The following is a 17,253-nucleotide window of genomic DNA, read 5'->3' as shown; positions in this document are numbered from 1 at the left end:
GATGTGGGGCAGGTGGCAAAAGGTGTCTCGTGATGCAGGACAGTTAAGTTCTGCTTCTTGAAGAAGAAATAATCCAGAGGCAGGATGTGCAGGTAGCCCAACGGCTCTATTGCCAGAAAATCAGGCTGTATTGCAACTCTAATAGTTCTTAGCAGAGTGGTATCAGAAATAGGATGTCACAGGAGTAATGGTCAATGGTTGGACAGTCTGGGTACGAGGCAGGAATGTTCTGTTTGCTCCTTTCTCAGTGGTGCCGTAGTTCTGGAGTCAAAAAACTCAAGACTTGGGCACTTTGGTGTAGTCTTCACTGTGTATGTTCTTGCAGAGTGAAATGGACAGTATCATCCCCAGCAACTGGAATAAGTAATGAAAAATGGGAAGTCAGTCACCAATCAGATAATAAGGTAGGAAGAAAGAGTGGTATGGGGAGAAAAAATACAGGGGTATCCTTTTAATGGCATCACTAAGGCAAACAGAGTTAATTCCCCCCCCCAGGATGATAAAAATACATTGCTGCAAAAATAACAACAACAACAAACAAAAAAACCCCAAACCTTTTAGGGGCTTTTTAAGGCAAAAGTTGTCATTTCACTAGTGGGATGTGTGTGCGTGTAAAAATACATATATTTCATACCATATATAGCAGCAGAAACCATGAGTAGACAGGGCTTACTCCAACCAATGAGAGGAGCAGTTCAAAGCTCAAAGTAGACAATTAGTAGCAGTATCAACATTAAGCAAGCTGTCCATCACTTAAAAAAAAACAAAAACCTTTACCTTCATTAAACCATTTGTCTACTACTAAAAGAAAAAAAAGCCCAATAACTTTGTCTTTGAAAGAGTCTGCATAGGGAGACAGGATATGAATATGTACCAGGGAATGACTTACCTCTACAACAGCAACACCTGTGCAGACCCCAAGAATGATACCAAGGTTGTCCTTCAACCAATCCTGTACCCCATCCACACAACCCTGTGGAGAAAAGACCATCAGAGGGGAAAGCAGCAAGGATTCTAAGTATCTCAAGACTAGAGATTCGTAACACCTCTCTTCTTGTGCATGCACAGCTTAAGCCTGTTACATGCTATGCCAAATTTCACAGTAGCTTTAGCAGAGAAGGGCAAGATCCCTGCCATCCTGTTCACTAAAGTGAAAAACATTCTCCAGAGTCATTTCCAGAGTAGCAAAAACAAGACGACTTCAGTGGAAGCTTCATGAACCCCAGACATACTCACTCACCTGCTTGTGAACAGGCCAGTCAGCGTATGTTGCAGTACCATTCACCCCAACATCCAGACTACAGAAGCCTGTATTTTCCTCAGCATCCTTGGAACTATTGGAGCAGGAGCACGGATACGCAGTCAAGCTTCTGTTGATAAGAATGTTATTTTTTTCCCACTCCTCTGCTCCATTCCAGCCACAGCAGGTAAGCTAATAAGCAAAGATAAAGCATAGTGGTCATAACGCTTATGATAGCGTATGATAGCATATTACACACTCGAACAAACAGGCAGTGGATGCGGTCGCACACAGAGCGAGAACTTTTCACGGTCTGGTTCCTAACTGCGAGGTCCCTCCGGAGGCAGCCTTGGCCAGCAGGGCACAGCAGCCAGCCGCCGCACGGTGGCGCGGACATGCCACCGAGCCCCGGCTGCTCGCACTCGCCTGGCTGCTGCTCGGGGCTGGCTGGGACGCAGATGAGGAAAGTTTTCCATCCAAAGAGACATTTACATTCCTGTGCCCTCACGTGACAGAGCTACAGACGCCAAAGGGGAAAGCACGTCGGGAAGTCCAGCAAAAGACTACGATCTTTTCTGGAAAGCCTATACTACCACACAAGCACTGGGATCCAGAGCAGAGAGATAATCAGATTTGAGGTGGAAGTTTAGGAAAAAATCCCTCTGCTCAGAAAAGAAACGTAGCGTTTTTGTCTGACATATGACAGTGGCAGTAAGAACAGCCGAACACCCACAACAGCATTAGCATTTGGTTTCCAAACAAGTGCTGAAAATCCAGCTGAAACTTCCCATCCCAGAAAGGTCTGGACTTTAAACCCATAACTGGTGACAGCACAACTCCTCTACTCCCTTTCAAATGCAAACCGTAGTGTATAAGACTAAGTAGATTCTTAACACTCCACTCCTCCACAGAGCTTTCTTCTTCTGTTTCTACATTAAAACAATAGCTAAAGCAGGATCCTTTCTCTGCAGTAAGCCTTCCCTTGATTCAGCTGGCAAGGAGCTACAAATACAGCAATAGAACATAAATAAATCACTCCCTCCAAGGAGGAATATTACTGGTCCAGTGTAAAGAACAGACAAGAAAAATGCTATTACTAGTACTGATAATACATCAGCCTCATGCTGGGCATGTGTTTAACTACAACAGCCAGCAGGCTCTCTGGTCCGTGGCTTGGCATCAAACAGCTATCATGACTCCAGTGTGCTTGAACGCTGACCTAGTTGCTCAGGCATTGACCCTGATGCTAAAGCAGAAATCACAGGCAGTTGGATGGCTCCCAAGAATGCTCACGCTTGCAGAGGAATATCACAGTAAGCAGGCAACAGACACCAAGCAGCAATGCAGACAGTGCTGCTGAGTTGCCTGGCAATAAGCTAGGGACTTTAACTTGCTGTAGAAGTAGCATGCACTGTGGCTTTCACACAGACTAAGTCATTCCAGAGACACTGCAGATGATGAGCAGAAGTGTCAGGGTATCATTTGGTAGGCCAGACACATTGCACTATGCAGCAAATACTACCTAGTCTTAAGAGCCACCATATAGAAGAAAATCAGTGTCTTATCTACCACTATCAGTACTACCTGCTAATATGCAGGCACCAAACATCACAGACAACTTCATATCTCAGCCGAATCAGTGCACTATAATGTTAACCAACAGTCACCTACGCTGAAAATGCAGCTTTTTAAAAGATACCTGAGGAATAGATGAGACACACTTAAGTCAAGTGGTACAGGAGATGGTTGCAATTCACTACCAAGAAACATGAATAGACTACACGACATCCAAGGCTACGGGGGAGCTTCTGGAAGCTGAGAATATCAAGTAGTGGATGTCAGCAACTGTGACTTGAACATACAGAACTGGAAAGGCATAAGAGGATTGAGGAACACTGTAGGCTTCTTGCAATACCTGTTTTCATGTCTTCAGCCTAACTTTATAAGCCATTTTGCTGCTCTGGCAAAATAGCATCTTTCTTTTCCTTGCTTCACCTTGTGGCTCACCTGTTTCTGCACGTAGTCCCACGCATCTTGTAAGTTCTTATCTTCACCATTCACAGGGTCATAATCTTCAATCAGTTTTTCAACTATGCGTGACAACTCTCCTTTCAGCTGGCAAATTAAAAAAAGAGCAAAAGTCAGATCAGTCAATTCTTTGTAACTTCTTGTGGGTTTACTCTACATGACACCTCTCCTTATCAGCTCTAGTCCTGCTGCTCTGCTGCTCTCATAGCAGGGAAAAACAAAGGCTCATCATGGTCACGGACACTGAAGCACTTTGTTTTGCTCTAGTTCCAGTGAATGAGGATAGAGCAAAGACAAACTGCAGGTGATTACAGGCACTGTAAAAGAAAAATGAAAATGGAATGAGCAGTAGCTTCTGCTTAGCCCTTTTCCAAAAGACCTGAAGGAGACAGTAATCTGTGCTCAGACTACTTCCCACAATACAGCCATTTCTATCTTGCAGCAAAAAGATAGAAACAGTAATACAATCATTGAGAAATAAGTATCATCTGATTGGCACATAAGCAGTAAGGAAAAAGGCAACAGGGCAGTGGAAAATCCCTCAGATCGACCTTGAAATAGTTTACTCTGCAGTCTTATCTATGCTTTGGAGAACAGGCAATAAATATCATTGACAAGATGAAATACAAAATGGGTTTACCAAGATAAAATCCCACTTTGATGACCCGATGGCATTTCTTGCTGAGAAATTTTTTTTCCAGGCAGAAGTAGACACATGAAATCTACCCCAGCTTTCAGTGACGTGTGGCTTGCTGCTACGTAAGAGGAAAGTTGCTCTGGAGGAAGTGAGTTAATTTGAAATCCCCGTTTCCTCCTTCAGTCACTTATTTCAAGCTTACTGAGTGGATGGGAGACTGCTTCCTGGCTCCTCAGAAGTTGAGGAACCTTCCTATACTGATTAAGGCATTACGTTTGCCACACTGTTGGTAAAAGACACATTTGACATCCAAAGAAGTTCAAGAATCAGACTGAACAATCATACAGACAGAAAGGGAAGCAAAGTTTTTATCTCACAGGATAGCAAAGCTGTGAAGTTGCTGGCAAATAAGTGTACTGAGGACAACTGGAGATCTACCACAGTAAAACTTGGGATGCTTAGTGACAACAACAAAGGCAAGCAAACAATAAAAATAAAAATCTACAGACTGCAGTGGTACAGTATCAAGAACCAAAACATATGGTTTAACATGTATCAGGACCAGTACAATAAGAAAGTATACATACACAGTTTCAGTCTTGAATGGAAGCTAGGACAGCAGTTTTCCTAAGCAATACAACAGTTAGCACTCCCCATTAAGTCCCTGCCTTGGTGCAGAGAAGGCCATGAACCTGATGAATGGTGAGAAATAGAACTGAGTAGGGCATGTGAACAATCGCTGTCCACCACAGGTGAGAAAAAGGGGAGGGATCAGTGCAAGCTGAAGGATAACACTGTCCTGTGGACTGACAGATAATTTCTAAATTTGCACTGAAAGGGAGACTTTGATCTGGGATCTCAGCTACTGCAGTTCATCCCCCAGTACTGCTGAGGCCCTCCACCTCTCAGGAAGGTATGAGTCACTCCGCTGCTGCGTGCAACTGTTTTTTGACATACAGCCTGTGGAAACTCCTGTTTTTCACAGGGCATTGATCTATCTCTCCCCAGACTCCCGGAACTGCTGCTTCTGTATTGAGACAACATGTACTACACCTGCCTAAACTGTTCACTGACAGTCTTACAACAAAGCTCAGGCTGATCAAATAACCCCTACACACCCATTCCTTGTCCAGAGATTTATACCACCCCTCATCTTGATGAGAGGTACAAGCTACCACCCAGCAGGTTCCTCAGCCCCCTTCCTCCCTCCTCTCTCTGAAGATCTCCTCAGCCAGCCTGTACACAAGGGACAGCTAATACAGCTGTCACTGTTAGGGACAGAGCCCTATCTCAAATGGCTGGAAAGAAACATCACTAGACAGCTAGAGTGATAGCACAGAGTTACATCAGCCCTAGCACTGGGATTCTCCCACCTCAGTGTATTACGTTTTAGTTCGTGGTGCCACAGCATACTTCATATTAGTGGAAAAGGTTTTTCTTTTTCTATTAAGCATTGTAAAAGACTGTGGTAAAGCCAAGGACAATCAGCAACAGAAAGCAGTGCCTACTCATTTGCTTGCTATACCAGCTACTTCTTCTAGGAAACTGCAGCATGGCTCACAGCAATCACCTACATCAGGCCAGGCAGATGGGAGCCACGTGATCTTCCTTCTCATGATGTCTAACTCTTCCCCTTTTAATTACTTAGCTTCCCCCTTTTCCTTCCTTTCAAATCAAGGCAGCCTGACCTGGTTCCTACTAATGAGATTGGCCTTAGATGCTGCCATAAGCCTGATCCATTACTGAATCTCTGCATTCCCATCCTCACCCTCCTGCACACAGGGAGGGAGGCAAGGAGGGACAGGGCTGTCGTCTTGCCCAGGGCCCCTCTGGCCCATTTGCACTCATGCCAGAAAGAACCAAGGGTCCCTTCTGCAAGGATCCCTACCAAAAGGAGCCTCCATTCTCCAATCTGGAACCACACCACAAGCAGACATAGGGCCAGAGTTAGATGTCCCTGATTGCAGCTGCACAGGAAGCTGCATCTCTTCTCTTCCTCTATTATTACGTAAGAATAGGCAAGAAGTCTTACAAACAGCTCTGGTTTCAAAAGCGTCATCTAAGGAGGCATCTAAGGGAAAGAAAGCCAAGGATTCTTGGGTGTTTTATGAAGTAACTGGAGAAGGTGGGGATTATTACACAAACAATGGTACAGATCTGGAAAACACATGCAAAAATAGCTTGCTTAGCTGGCAGCACAGCTCAAGGGGGAGAAAGCCACCTGCAGCTGAATGCCTCTCTGCACTGCCATACAAAGCACAACAAGCCTAGAAAGGCATGCTGAACTTTAGCTTTTCCCCTCTTCACCCAATAAAGACTTCTCAGGACTTAAGATGTGTGGAGCATGGCTGCTCCACAGCAGCCTCTGTCCAGCATCAGAAGGAACAACTTTGCCACCAAAGCCAGAAAGCAGCAGGGCTATCAATCTCCCTTTCCCATGGGTTTACTGAAGAATACAGAAAAGCTGAATGCCAGAGGCAAAAGCATACATCACTGCTTCCAGCCATCATCACAGGACGAACCAACACAGGACTCTTCCACTATTAGACATCATTGGTCATCTATCCTGCCCCTCAGACTCAAGCAGATCCTTCTCCCAACCCATTTACTAGATTCTAGTCTGCACACTGAAACAGGCCCAAAATACAAGGGTGACCTCACCCCTCAGTCACTCCAGATTCTGAAACTAATGCATACCCTGGAACCTCAGGCACAAATGTTTGCTACAAAGAATAGATAGAAAGGAGGGTAATTCCTAGGGGACTATCACTCTCCTTTGCCCAAGGCACTCAGAACCAAGCTGCAGAGAACTGTGTGAACTCAGATGGAGAGACCTCATCTAGGCTTCTCAGGTCCAAAGTATTGCGATCTAAAGAGGTGTTAAGTGAAACTTACGATGTTGCTATCCTGCTGTCCTAAAAAAAAAAAAAAAAAAAAAAAAAAAAAAAATACCCCACCACAAGTTTTCTGTAGGGGAAATGAATGTTCAACATCCTCCTACAGTGGGCAAGCCCTGGGCAGTTCCAGTCCAATGGGGCATTCCTCCAGCCATGCCCACAAGACAGGCAGAGCTGCAGCCTTCCTGTCAGGCTCAGCATTTACAGCTACACTGACTTGCTCAGCAGACTTCCATATATCAGTGTGGGGAAGGATTCTGACACTGAAAGTGAACAGATTTCAACAGAAACATAGGCCTTGCTGTAAGGCCAGCCATACAGGCCAGCAAGTGAATCTGTGCAATATCTATTGATCAAGAAGTGAGCAGGTATGGAGCAGTACAATAATCTCGTCTCCTCTCGTAGAGAAATTAAGACTTCAGTAAAAAGAAGCAGAAGAGTATCATCTTGCAGCACTTGATCCAGGATTCTTTCCTTCACTCTTATTATTCCTTGTTTTATATCTAACCAACTTCCGGAAGTCAGAAAGGAAAAACAAACATGAAGAACACAATGGGGAGTGGATCCTGAGAAGTTTTCAGTCTTCTCCACTGTACTCTGAGCTGCCCTGGGATGGCATACATCAAGTGAAGCAGAGTGACACGCATAGAGTCACTGAAGCACAGCCCACAGACCAGCATGTGAGAGGTTTTTGCCAAGACATTCTTGAAATTGTCTTCTTTTTTTTCCCCCCCAATTGTTCTGGGCAGGTACTTCAGACGATCCCTGACACAGAAGGTCTCTGGAAAAGTTTTACCATAAGTTCTGCTCACTGAGAACGGCTGCATATGTTCAAACCCCATCTCCTCCTCCGTTATTCTGATGGATCTGTACAGTTATTTCAGTTGCGCTGATTTTGCTGTCTGTGCAAAACTCTCGGCACTTTCAATCTCTCCCTGATGATTGAGGTCCAAACAAAGAATTACAGCTAAAATTGGAGTTTTCTACATTGAAGAAACAGCTGGAGGAGAAGTACAGAGAGAGGTACAGAACTTCATGACTTGGGAAGTCGTATTTCCCCAGCAGCAGGGAAATGCCGATCCTCACACCTCCTCTGCATTAGTCAGAGCTGTTGTGAATCAGCAGCCTGCTTTAAGTCTAACTTCACATATCAGATAATCAGTGTTTCAGTTTCTTCTCTACCCTCAGCCAGCCCAGAGAGCAAACTACATTCGCACCACACTTGGCAAGGAACCCAACCAACAGCTGCTCACAGTCACCACAGCTACTTGCACAAAGTTCCTATCAACTACACCAGGGCAGGCACCTCCCACCATCCCAACTTCACCGCCAACTTCCTCAACCACCTACTTTTGTAAACACCAGCAGAAAGACTGGCTTAGGAGAAGCAAGCACAGTGCTGCAGTGGTATGGATACGTGGTTATGCGGCGAAGGACAGGGTTACCCATAACTGATACTAGAAACCTTCATGCCAACACAGGAGCCAGCAGGGACAACACAGTTTTAACTTGTTCCCACTATGTGAACGTACCTCTCATTTGAGGTGGCAATTGGTTAAAAGGTCTAACCGAGCACTATGCAGGCCAGGAAACCTATAGCCAGGACAGGATGCTGCAATGCACTGACATAGCTCAGAGAAGTTATTCCCTTTAAATTCTGGAGACTCACAACTCTATGCATACGCTGTGAAATTCCATTCCTGACAAGAGAGGCCCACTTCAAATTGTTAAACCACTTGGCTTTAAGCTCCAGTGACAGCACAGGAACTGTCAGATACTAGGGATTGCTCTTGGGAAAGAAAGGCAGCTCTTCCAAGAAGAGCTTTATATGCAAGTTCTTAAGAGTTTAAAGGATGGAACATGATGACACAGAGTTAAGAAGGTTGGACTGGTAATCCAATATGGCAGCTGTGATGACAGTGTGGTAATTACTGCTATTACTACATTCACAAATAGTAGCCTAGAGCAGGATCAAGAGGAAGTATGGTCAAAAAGCTTTTCAAGAATTGCTCTTTACTTTTCCCACAACGAGAAATAAAGCCTATATACTAAACAGTTTCCTAATCCTTGAGAAAGTAAGGCTACCAAGCCTGGCAGATACAGGAGAAACAAGCTGTACAGCAGCTACAGTGCTGGTGTGGAAGAAAAGACAATTCAGTTGTGCTTGCCAATTGTATATCCAAGTTGAAGAGCATTTTTAGGTGTCTTCTGTTCCCCCAAGGTAAGCCTAGGGAAAACAAACACAGACAATAACACTCACTTCTTCCTGCTGGAAATAGATGACCAGTCCTGCAGCCACCTGAGTTATGAGAATCAGCATGAGGCAGGTAAAGTACTGGAAACAAAGAGAGAAGACATTACCATTATCAGTTTTCATAAAGTCTGCACATAAGAGCAAAACTTTCAGTGAGACTTCATTTACAGAAAAAGTCACATCTAGCCAACATCTTTGCCTGCAGACAAGCTCAGCTATCAAAAATACTCTTCACAATGAATGGCTTAAGTACAAGCCTCTGCAAGTACCAACGGCAGCTACAACTTATTGAGTCAGCACACTTCAGCACTTGTCTCATTGGGCTAACAGGAAGAAGACAGTTTATGAACATCACCTGCATGTGTCACTCCAGCCAGGATTCCCTCTCCCACCCCCAGCACTGTTATAGTCTGTTTGACCTCAACTGGTTGAACTCTCTCCACCCACAGCAAATTGGTGTTGAGACTTTCCCGATGCCAAAACAAATGATGTGGCCATAACTGGTTTCCTATATACACGTGCTCTGAATAAGCAGTAGTATATCAGCAGGTGGAGGTTTATGAAGGTAGTTTTGTGCCATTTAACAGAAAATTTTACATAGATAAACCACTGGTTGCAGCATGCTGACCAGGGAATATAAAGTATGCAGATAAAGAATAAGATCTGAGTTGACCTGGCAGAAGTATTGTCCCCAAGGAGACTTGAATCTCAGAATACAATCCAAAATATATTTTGCTGGAGAGCTATCAAAGGGTAATCTAAAAGACCAGATGAATTCTCTCACCAGACCCAAGAGACATCGGATTTCATTGACTGCTCCAAGACAGCCCAGGAATCCCATCAGCATAGTGAGAGACCCAACACCGACCAGGATGTATGCGCCAGTCCTCACAGAGGGAGATGAGGTCTCTGCAGAGGCCAAGAGAAGGAACAAATTAGCTACTGACAAATACGACAACTGCCATCACCATTTGGAGAATTGACTCCATATCCACATAAGTCTGCTATCTTCTACAAGAACAACACATGGAAGCATGTCAAATATGGGACAGAAGACTGCTTCTGGGTCCTCTGATGAGGGAATACCACTGAAGACAACCTGCAGGTCTGTATTATCTCAAAGCCTAGAGGACTAAAGGTCACTCCAAACAACTGCACTCATTGCACACCGTTTCAATACTCATCTATGACTCCTGCAAATAGATGCTAATTCCAGGATCAAAACTGGGATTGTGCCCAAATGTAATGCTATAATGGGATAGAAAGTACCACACTAATAGCACAATGGCAAAGTCTTTGGCTACAACAAATGAGAACAATCCCAAATGCAACAGCTGCAAACACAGAAATGAAGAAAGAGAGCTGCTTGCCTTTGGGAGACCTCAGGTAGGCAGGGATCTTCAGCAAGAGATACCCTCACCTCCACTGCTAACCCCTAAATGAGATCTGGGAAGGGCTGGATCCTGTATGCATTGCATACACCTGAGCTTCCCTAGGTTGGCCCTGCCTTCCCAGCAGGTGCTCAATAACTGGTTCAGGACATGACTTAGCATTTCTACTACATTCAATTAGCTACTTTTGCACATCCTTCTAGCAGCTACCACCCACTGTTGTCTGGAACAACTGCATTTTCTCTATTTTCAACAGCTTTTCATTCAAGTCTAGGTAATGTTATTTCAGACATGCTGGTGCTGTCAGTCCTCTCAGCATCTGATACTTTAAGCAACAGAAGAAAAAAGCCCTTATATCTGAGTTGGTCACAGTACTATTTCTTGCTGAATAAGACTAGAGAAAGGCATGCATTATGGCATAAAAGTTCAAAGAGTCTGGAAATAGCAACCAAAAACCAAATTGATCATTAACAGAAATCTGTAAACCTGTGAGTTGGATAGTGCAGAAGAATGTCCAGTGATTCATGCAATTAATATTTCTAGAGCTCAGCATTCAGTTTCCTAGAAAGAAGTCCCAAGAAACAGGAGAATTCCCTGAGCTCTTCCAGAAATAGGTTAAAAAGAGACAATAACTGAGTCCAGGCTAATATTCTTGCTTAGCCAGTTTCTCACTATAAGAAAAAGCCATTTCCAGCTGCAAAATCCTTCAGAGAAGCCAGAGCAGTAGATAGGCAGAGGCCATGCTCACACCTCTCATCTGCAATACGCCTTGTCTCAGAAACGTGGCCCTGCTGGCTGGGCAAGCCCTGCTCTGCTCACTGTCACTCCATGTTTTCCCCTGCGCTGGGCCAGCTGCCAGGCAAGCACAAGAGGCCCCTTGGCAGCAGGCTGCAACGCCCTGCTGTGCAGAGCTCCTCCAACGGGTCACTAAAGCAGAGGAAGAGAGGGGCAGTCATGAGAAAGGAAGTGAGGAGCAGGGAGAAAGAGCTGAGACTAGAAATTGCCAGGAAGGAAGTAAAATCTTCACACACTTTGTTATTCTGGGTAAAACGGGAAGAAAAAGAGGCAGACCAAGGGACTTGGAACATTCACAGTGGCGGCGACAACCTTAAGCCTGGGGGAGTAGCTGCTGCACAACTGGCACTGATCACATCTCAGACCCTGACAGATGATGCAAGTAGCCAGGCCTCAATAAGCCCCTTTTCAGCTATCTGTATTCAGTGTGTTTCTGCTCATGCTCACACATTACTTACCACCACCCTTTACTGGGCTTCTCGCCCTTTTAATGGTGCAGTGTTAGCCAGATGCCACAGCACAATAAACAGAGCAGTGTGCAGTGTCTGTGTGTACTGGCCATAGTGGGGGTGTTCTCTCCGCCCAGCATCTTTCAAAAGCACTGCTAAAAAGGAGCGACTTGGGAGCAGGAGTTGGGAGATAAAGGATTGGTGTAACTGGGAGCAGAGCTACAAATGCCATTGCCGTCCATTCCTTGGGCAAACAAGATGGGGCTACAAGCAGCATTTATCTAGCATCCAATTTTCACTACAGCATCTGACACTGGTGACATAAGCAACAATTCTGGATGTAGTGACAATGAATAACACAACTTGTTAGAAGCCCCTGCTAAGAAAAGGCACAAAGGAAGCAGTTTGTCAGAGCCAAAGCTGTTGTGGCAATACAGCATATAGAGAGAATAGGATGAAATACTAGTCCTTAGGTTTAAGATGAAGCATTTGGGTTGCTGGGTGAAGAGTCAATAGTCTTACACAGTCTGACCCCAGTGTTGCAATTCACGAGACTAGCAGAAACACCATGTCTTGAGGCATGCTCCTTTTCACCCTGTTCTTACTAGAGATCCATCTTGCCATAAACCATGTTGTTGCTCAGGTCACGAAGCCTGCTAAAAAGCATTGCCATCCCCAAACTAAACCACTAAAACACAGAGCCCCAGACCAGAGTCAGTTAAAAAAGAGAAAGATGAAGAAGAAACATGATCTTACGCAGAACTGAAATGAAGCTGGTTTTGTCGGCCAAAATCCATATTCCAAAACCCAGGATCACAGCACCCAGAATCTGAAAGAACAAGAACAAAACAAATATTTGTATAAACTAATAAGCCAGCTATAAGAGGCAGTAACCCTTATTCATATTTCCAGAGGAAAAACAACTATTCTTTTGCTGTTCCCACCCATCTCCCCCATGGTACTCCTCCCAACGTAAACAGGATTAGCATGACTCCAGGAAGAGAGCTTCAGCCAACTGCACAGGAGCCCCAAGTTCTGTTTGGCAGACCTTCACACCATATCAGAGGAAGGTTCAAAACAGTCTGATGAGAAGATGCTGCTAGAATCTTGCACGAGGAAGTGCACAGCTTCTCTGAAGATCTGAGGGAGCACAAGAGCATCTAGCATGTGATTTAAAAGATTTTTTGAACAGAGAAACTGACTGTAAGGGACCAGACTGCAAGCCAGCTGCCAAGGATTACATAGCTGTCAGCTGGAACCTCCCCAGGAAGGACATCTTGGGCTTGTCAGGCTCTGCTACGATGTTATGGCTTCAGCCCACAAACACACAAAACCAGTAGCATTCCCTTTGCATGCAGGTTCCCATGAGCAAAGGGCTTTTCTTCTTCCAGAGCCAGGCTCAGGCATTTTGTCTTGTGACCCTATGTTACGCCGGAGCACCCTAACCCCTCAATACTCCAGCCAACACATCTTCCCACCAACTGTTACGAAACATCAGTCACAGCCTGTGCCTCACCAGTTTTATCTAGGGGAAGGATTAGCAGAGCAATATGTCCCTGTGAGTGCTCAGCTGAGTCCAGATCCTAAATCAAGAAGGCCAGAAACATACAGATTTCTCACCTTGTTTTGAAGGAGAGAAAAAAAAAGCATATTCTGTTTCAGCCTCTAGGTATTACTGTACATTGAGATCACTCCAACTCCCAAAATCAGGATCGTAACACCACTGTACCACAATGAAGTCACTATGCTAAGAAGCCTGTGAGTTTGCTGGATTTATAGGAAGCCAAAACTTGTGCAGTGTGGACAATTCAAAGTTGCAGAGTGGTGAAAGTTCTAAAATACTGTAAAGGAGCAAGTGAAGGATAAAGGCAAGTGACGTGCCTCCAAAGGATATGAGCTGCAGGCAGTAGTTCTTACACCAGCAGAATTTCAGCAGAGGATGAAGCAAAGTACTGAATAAATCAACAGGACTGAAGAGAGGTGGCAATTCTGTGCTTCATTATAGAGTGTTCAGATAGACCATGGAAACGTCAAACCATCACCTGAAGCAAGCTGGCAGAGAGCCATATGGCAAGGCATTGTCAACACATTTCCAAAGTTTACACTGTGCTTCAGCTCTTCACACAAAGATGCCTTTCTGAGTAAAGATAAAACAACACTCTGAAATAAGCTGCTTGCAAGCTTCCTGGCTTGGCAGAGGAATAACACAGCTCTGGGAGTTAAACTAGAAAGTCACCGAGCAAGTTCCCACTATCTGAAGACTAATGAAGAACGGCATCTCAGCTGTAGAAAGCATGCTGCTGTTGTTTCTCAGTAAAAACAAAACAAAACCCAACAAGATGATAGTAACACGAATCTTTGTATCACATCCCAGTATGCTGCACAGGAGCACTGGATCTGTTGGTCAAACTGGAAATGAAAGCCCCTTGAATATACAACAGCTGGAGGCTCCTAAAAACTCCTCTTAAACTTTGTATTCACAGGAACTGCTGAATTTACAGTTTGAGGCAGTCTCACATTTAAGCCAGTCTTAATAAAATATTTGTCTTGAACAAAGATGCAAACTGGGCTTTGTGTGACATCTCTTTTGGCTCACTGACCCCGAGATGTCACCTCGGTTTTGCTGCCACTGACAAAACACAGAACTCCTGCTGAACTGAGTTCCTGGGAAGCTATTTGTTATGAGGTACTCTGACTACCCAAGGCCTGTTTTCACTCGGAGCTTTGCTCTTGTCCACAGCTCATGTGTTTGCCAGGAGCTGCTGCTGAAAACACTAAAAGGGGGAGGGCAGTGAGAAAAGAAACCACAAGGAAAAAAATACTGCTCCGTTTACAACCCTATTGTTATATCCTAGCAGGCGGGTATCTCTGCTCAATGTCTGCAGGAGTTTCCATACACAGCTTTTGCCATTGGCTTGGCTTCAGTCTCTGCACACGGGAATCACACCTGATGATGCCCACAGAGTTAAATTCCTCTTCTCTGCTGCCCTACAGCCCTGAAGCAGAGCATGGATGTCTCTCCCTCACCCCAGCAATGAGATGTACCCCAGATCTCAGCAAGATCCACATCCAAACCCAAGCAAGGAAGATGCAGCCCCCTGAAGGCAGCTCTGGCAGTTTTCCATAGCACAACTCAATGAAGAGGGTTATGGAAGAACTCTGCTGTCACTGGACCCAATCAAGCCCTAAGTTCTGAGAAGTATCACAACTGATAACTAGAGGCCTTGTTTCAAGTTGCAGTCTGCTCCATTTACGGAGGTGTTTGGGAGAACTGTTTTCCCTTTAAGGAGAAGCACCTGCTGTAGCCTTTGCCTGCTATCCAAGGAAGAGATGTGTAAAGTTTTAACTAGAGAAACTAAGCTTATACCCTAAACTTATGTTTTGGCAACTTCTGAGACATGTAGGAAAGCAGTCAAACAATCCTTTTCCCTTTAATTAAAGCAGGTCAAACCTTCCCCCAAAACAAGGCTCCAAGGCTGCAATACACCAAGTCCCTGAACTACTTCAGCTAGAACAAAGGACCTCCTTACAGTCCTCAAACTGTAGAGAAAAGCTATTTCAACAACTAACTTCTGAAAGTGGCACCAGGGTCTCTAAAGGCTAAATTCATCAGCTCCAAGTCAGGCTGGAGAACACTGCTGGCAGAGGGCTGGCCTTCACAGTGTAACCACAAAGGCTCAGCTCAGTATCTTTCCAGAGGACAAAGCTCTATCTCCAGCATTAACATCCATGCTGAAGCAGCATGAGAGTCTTTTGCAATCAAGTGTAAATCTATGGAATAAAAGAACAGTCCCTGTGAGCTGACAGCTTGTGGAGCATGAGCCAGCTAGGAGAGCTGCCCAGCTCTCAGCCATCACTGTGGGCTCTGGCTGGCCAGCAGCACAAGCTTCAGAGGGCAAGGGAACAGTAGGAATTTCTTGAGCTTAGAGCCAGGCACTCTCCATAACTGAGCTCAGCACCCAGTGCAGCCAGCACAAGGGTTGCAGAACCTCTCTGTGCTGGAAGCTCACAGCAGTGCTGCAGCAATTTTTCTACTGGACTAAAGCTGATCTAGAAACATCTACATTGTATAAGCTTGGACATTCCCCATTCACACCCTGAACAACTGTAACAGGAAAAAGCTTCTTGGGTCAACTACTTCCTATGGCAGCCAGATAGTAACGGATACCGCTTTTCTCAACATCAGGCACATGCAAAAAGCCTGCCATCAGCTGAAACAGCTCAAAATCTTTGCTCCAGAGAAACAGTAAGCTCCACCGCAGGACAGATCAGCTTCAAATGCCCCCTTTCCATGGGGCAGCCCTAGGGGAAAGACAGCACCTGTAGCATAGCACAGCCATGCAGGAACAGAGAGAGAAGCTGCATTTAGGGACAGACCAGAAAGCAGTGTCCCCCTTATCCTGCCTTCTTTCCCACCTCCACCTCCCAGCTTGGCCCTTCCCTAACATGCTACACAAAGGGTAACAGTATCAGACAAGCTATTCTCTTGTTGGTATATGGAAAGTAGAAGCCACCTCCTTCAGCAGAGCAATACTCCACACCAGGAGGGCACCAACACTGCCATCACTGGCCCTTTGCTCGCACAACACACAGTATCTAAGTTTCACAATAGGATGCATGTGAGAGCGTGCCCCCTTCTAGCCCCCATTTGACAGGAAAAAAAGAAAAAAAGGAAAAAAAAAAGAAGAAAAAAAAAAAAGAGCTCAGACTGGATTACCTTTTGCTGAGGCACATGCTGGAGAGTAACTATCCAGAGGCCTGCTTCTTTTCCCCAGCCAAGCCCTCCCCAGACTCCCCCTACCTTCCAATTCCTTTTCAAACAGGGGACTTGGACTAATTCACCTTGTTAAAAACCAGAACCAGCCCATGAGACTGAAACAAAATTAGAGTTGTTCTTTGAAGTCCCGCCTGACCTATTTATGAGGGCAGTGCTGCTACTTGGCAGGTTTTGTAGCTTTGCTGCTGCTCTAGATGTAGCAGAGAAAGAAGCTACCACGCCTCTCCATCCAGCAAAACCTCATAACTCTGGCCTTCCATTCCCATTGCAAAAAAGTAGATGTGTGCACTGGAGGCAGCAAGTGTGGACCAGGAGCAGAGCACCTAGCCATACTTGGATTCAGCAGCTCCAATGTGCTTCAACTTCAGGAGTTCCATTCTCTCTTCCAAAATCTGTGTCATTTAATGAACACACTGGGCCTGCATCCAGAAAAAAAAACCATGTTTCCAGCTAATTTTAGTTCCTACTTACTCCGCAGACACCCGCAATACTTACAAGGAACAGGAGATTGAAGAGGAACAGGAAGTACTTGGTGACTTTCAGGCAGCCAGACCCCATCTTCTCTCACTTACAGGATCTACAGGAAAAGCAGAAGAACGAGTGGCTGTTAGCATCAGGTCCTCTGGGCAGATTGGACAACACCCTCACCCCATGCAGAGCTCTGCATCGCACAGTAGGTCTCACAGAAGGCACACCAGAAGCATTGGTGTTGGACAGACATCCTGAGCTGTCCTTGAGAGCAGCAAGACAGGACAACATCGTCATTACACATACAGCTGCTGCAA

The 17,253-nt window shown here is 45.2% G+C and overlaps 1 protein-coding gene across 1 annotated transcript; it reads right to left on the bottom strand.

The window, feature by feature from the left end:
• Positions 1-276: 276 nt before the first annotated feature.
• On the bottom strand, positions 277-17,026 carry CD82 (CD82 molecule; the record flags this gene model as incomplete). Its single annotated transcript, XM_079537738.1, has 8 exons — positions 277-354; positions 890-973; positions 1,241-1,432; positions 3,248-3,355; positions 9,063-9,137; positions 9,841-9,965; positions 12,448-12,520; positions 16,964-17,026. 8 exons carry the CDS (start codon positions 17,024-17,026, stop codon positions 277-279), a joined length of 798 nt encoding a protein of 265 aa, XP_079393864.1.
• Between the last annotated feature and the right edge of the window lie 227 nt (positions 17,027-17,253).

Source organism: Tetrao urogallus (assembly GCF_951394365.1).
Source record: "Tetrao urogallus genome assembly, chromosome: 6".
In the NCBI taxonomy this organism is placed as follows: domain Eukaryota; kingdom Metazoa; phylum Chordata; class Aves; order Galliformes; family Phasianidae; genus Tetrao; species Tetrao urogallus.
Note: the sequence above shows the minus strand (reverse complement) of the source record. Positions and strands in the feature narration are given on the sequence as shown.